The sequence below is a fragment of the Apaloderma vittatum genome, unplaced genomic scaffold (assembly GCF_000703405.1).
Source record: "Apaloderma vittatum isolate BGI_N311 unplaced genomic scaffold, ASM70340v1 scaffold37616, whole genome shotgun sequence".
Classification (NCBI taxonomy): domain Eukaryota; kingdom Metazoa; phylum Chordata; class Aves; order Trogoniformes; family Trogonidae; genus Apaloderma; species Apaloderma vittatum.
The window spans coordinates 5,953-10,188 of NW_009721857.1; the positions used below are offsets into that span (position 1 = coordinate 5,953).

At 53.3% G+C, this 4,236-nt stretch overlaps 1 protein-coding gene across 1 annotated transcript in view; it reads left to right on the top strand.

Annotated features, from left to right (window-relative positions):
• LOC104275563 (merlin) overlaps positions 1–2,100 on the top strand; it is a gene marked incomplete at both ends in the record, with an annotated part of 5,540 nt that extends 3,440 nt beyond the window's left edge. Inside the window, 2 exons of the mRNA XM_009871552.1 lie at positions 513–587; positions 1,987–2,100. Of these exons, the coding sequence (XP_009869854.1) occupies positions 513–587; positions 1,987–2,100 (189 nt within the window). The remainder of the gene's footprint in view (positions 1–512; positions 588–1,986) is intronic.
• Between the last annotated feature and the right edge of the window lie 2,136 nt (positions 2,101–4,236).

A 4,236-nucleotide genomic window follows, 5' to 3' on the forward strand; every position in this document is an offset into this window, starting at 1 on the left:
CTGTGACCCAGCACCATGACACGGGCCAGACCACAGCACCAAGTGCCACATCCAGCCTCTCCTTAAAACCCCTCGGGGACGGTGACTCCCCCCCTTCCCTTGGGCAGTGCATCCCACGCCTGATCACCCTCTCCACGAGCTCTTCCTTGGGAAGCATCAGGAGATTCTCCTGTGGGTTTTCCGACCTCTTCCAGGAGAGCAGCATCTTGCCCGGGAGCTGTCTCTGCAAGGTGCTCTGTGGAGGGCGCGGGCTGGCGGGCGTTGCAGTCTGTAGGTGGACAGCACTCGCTGCTCCTGTGACACTGTGACAAGGAACAGTTGTCTCCTTGGTTGCTTTTGATACCAGCTCTTCCTTGGCTAACAGCCACGGGGACAGCTCTCAGCCTTGTTTGTCTGATGTTGCTGACCTCCTCCGAGCCAGAGCTTTCAGTAAGATTTTTATAGCTCCCGTTTTTATTAAATGCGTGGTTCCCTGATAACTCTCACCCTCTTTATTTTCTTTTTCTTTTCAGTTTACGATTAAGCCATTGGACAAAAAGATTGACGTTTTTAAATTCAATTCCTCAAAGCTGCTTGTGAATAAGCTGGTAAGTCTACAGACAAAGTAATTTTTATTGCCAGCAGCAGGAGTGTTTTTTTGGGGCTTTCCCTTTGAGCAGTTGGAGGGAGCGTGGTGGCCTGGCTGGCTGTAGATTCGATTTGGGAGAGCGATTACAACTCGGTCTTAGCGTCTAGAAGAGCAGGGGGAAGCTCAAGTCAAGCTCCTTCACAGAACCTCTGAACCTCTCGCCCCTCTCCTGTTTTTGTGCTTCCTTTCTGACCCCTCGTGTTGCAGCTGACCTACATTTAGTAAGTAAAATTTCTCATCACCCCAAACTTTGCTCCAGATTCCCCTTCTCCTGTGGATCTTTTCCATTCTGTCCTGTGACGTAGCTCTCCCTGTCTGGGGACGCGCTGTTGTCGGAGTCGCAGCCCTCTGAGGACACTCCCCTCGTACAGAAGTGGAGGGGGCTGCGCTGAGCTGTTGTGTTAGAGCCCAGCTTTAGCTTGCGTTCTGCTCTTGGTGTCTGGAGGAGCTGTGCGCTGTGTTAAGTCACACGAAGGAGCTGCAGGAGGCAGAGGGAGATATTTTTTCCCCTAGGAGAGGGGAGGGAACTTTGCTGTCCTGGTTATAGGCTGGCGTGTACTTCGCAGGCCGTAGGGCAGGGGGGCTTCCTGGCAAAGGTCTGATTCGCTGCACTGCTCGCGTTCTTAGTGCTGTAGCTCCTCTGACTCCAGAGGAGTCGCTTGTGGTTTGTGAAATGGAAGATGAGTGTGTGAATCAGTCCCTTAGAAAACAACCTGAGTTTAGACGCCTGCTTTTGTTGCTGAAAAGAGCTTTCACTCTTCTGTGTACCCACTCTTTGCTAACCCTCCTCTAGTATTGTCACCTTCCTTGTCCTGCTTGTGTACCAGAGGAAGCCACATTGATGCTCAAAACCCTTCAGCAAAGATGTCCAAGGAAGTTTTTTATAAGCTTGCTGTTTGTCCAAGGTGGAAAGTGGTTTTCCTTCTTTGTTTTTTTTCTTTTTTTTTAAATCTCAATGCTTTAAACATGCAGCTGGGAAAAGGTGCAAGTTCATCTTGAGCCTAAAGAAAAGGTGCAGTGAGATCCAGGAAACCAGTCCGAGCTGTAGAGTTCTTTGATTCGTTATTTGGCCTGATGCCTTTTTAGGGCCGGTAGAAAACTTGCCAGAAATGTGCTGTGCTGGTCGCACGGAAACCAGAAATTTGGCCTCTGCAAAGAGCTGATAGTGGGACTCAGCTGTGCCTTGGCTCCCTGCCTCTCCTGTGGGCATGAGAGCTCGTAGGGTTTGAGGTTGGTGGGTGGCAGCGCTTACAAGCATCAGACTGAAGCAGTTCTAGTGTTTGTGTGTGTCAAGAATACAAACCGCCTCGTCACGTGTACGGCTGTTTCTCTCCACTCTTCACCCTTGACTGGAGCAGATTCTTCAGCTGTGCATCGGAAACCATGACCTCTTCATGAGGAGGAGGAAGGCAGACTCCTTGGAGGTCCAGCAGATGAAGGCACAGGCCAGGGAGGAGAAGGCCAGGAAGCAGGTGAGAGCTGTCTCTTGTAACTAGACTGTGGGCTGAAATCCAAAATGCAAATGAGCTTGGGAAAGAACAGTCTCCAGAATGACATCGAACACCCAGAGCAGCTTTGAGGGATGGGCCGGCTGAACATCTTTTTAGCAGCCTGCTCCCGCCTCACCAGTCGTCCTCAGCTTGGCTCCACGGGTTGATGGCAGCCTGAGTCCAGCCCCCGTGCTCAGGAACAAAACCGGGAGGACGGGCGGGAAGAGCTGATCCGGGTGTCCTCCGCGTGTTTCTGTGCATCTTCCCTGCCTCGGTTTAGGCTGGAAAGCTGGGGGATGGTGGGGTAGTTGCTCGGAATTAAAGCAGAGGCTGTGAGGGGGAGCTGCTCTTTGCCGTGGTTCTTCGCCTCGTTTTTCTAATTACGCCGTGATGGAATGCGCGCCGACGTTTCGGGGCGCGCGCCCTGCATGCTAATTCTGTGCCGGCCTCCTGTATCTGCCGCGGGTCAGCCCAGGCGGCGCAAACGGCTCTTTGGAGGCAGCAGCGTGTAGCCGATGAGCATATATCAGCAAATTGGATTGTATGAATCATTGTTTTCCGCTCATAGACCTTTTCTACTCGCTGAAACCCGCACGGCTAATCTGAGTGCTGGTGCTCAGAATATAAATGTCTCTTTCGCAATAAAGCCGCTAGATAGCAGCAGAAGAAACCAGAGCGGTCCCTTGCACCCGGGAGGGCCTGATGCTCAAGGGACTGTGAAGTGAATGGGTTGGAGTGTGTTCCCAGAGCTTCCTGCGTGGTGGCGAAGGGCTCAGCTGACCTGGAGGTGCGACGTGGCTTTGTCTTGCGGGCACCTCCTGAAGCCGTTCTCCTTCCTGGAGCTTGTGGGGTGACAGGAGAGGATGGGACGGGAGTCACCACGAGGGTGACCTGGCCAGCTCCTCTGGGGAAGGGGAAGCTTCTCACTTCTCGTGGGGATTCCTCTGCTCACCAAGGAGTTGGCGTTAACGGAGCAGAAGGTCTTCCTTGGAAGGAACGGCGTAGTGCCCGAGGGCTGGTGGTTTCAGGGATGCATTTTACAGTCTTGTGAGTCTGGAGAAGCAAGACCTGAGCTCTGGGCTTAGCTGGGCTGCTGGGAGGGGCGAGGACGTCGCGAGTGAGCAGAAGTTTATCGCTTCACAGGAGCTCTCGACGGGAAAGGTCAGGCTTCTGCTTGGCTTGGCAGCCCTTTCCCGAACTAGCCACTGTGCTGTCTCACCTGCTCCCTCCCCGGCATCATGCCGCAGTTTTTAACCGGTTCCCGATAGTCGTGTTACATCGGGAATTCTTGTTAATGGAAGTCCTGAGCGGGATGCAGATCGTAATGATAATTAATGAGGGGAACCTTTAATAGAAGGAAGCAGAGCTGTTAGAGCAGTGGGCGTCCCGCTTTCTGAGCGCAGTCGGTGGCCGAGGAGCGGAGAAATGTGTCTTGTCGCACTTATTTCCCTTATTAAACGCCGCGGGTGGCCTATGCAATGCTGCGAGTCCTGGCTGCAGCGGGGATATTTATAACACGCCCTCCTCGGTCGTACCAGAGTGCTTAAACTCGGTGTGTTAATTAGCCCGATGGCTCCCGTTGGGCGCTTGGCTAGTGGCGAGGCAGTTGGGCACGCGCCGTCTGCGCAGCACTGCCAGAGCCTTCTGGGAGGAGGTGGCAGGATTCTGGTGGGTCGCAGGATTCTGGTGGGTCGTCTCGGCGTACCTTGGATCTTCCGCTCCTGGAGAAGTGTTGCTGTTTCACAGAACCGTAAAACGTAGACCAAGCTGGATGCAGAGAGTTTATTGTGTCTAGGAACTGGGAGAGGTGGTTGCATTCGTTGTGACCTCCGCTGTAAATGCATGGAAGTGAAGTTTCCAGCCTGTGGGGTTAGATACCTGACCAAAACCATCAGCTATCCGCGTCCTCTCAACTCCTGCCTCGCAGCGTGTCTGTATTTGATGTTGAAGATGCCCACAGAATGCCCTTAAGCACTCTTGTCGTCTCTTCAACCTGCCGTGAGAAACTTGAGGCGTCGCTGGAGCTCTGGGGACCCTGCTTGTCTTGAGTCTGCCCCGTGGGTCAGTGTAGGAGGATGCTCCCTGGGATGGAATCACAGAATTATTGAGGCTGGAAAA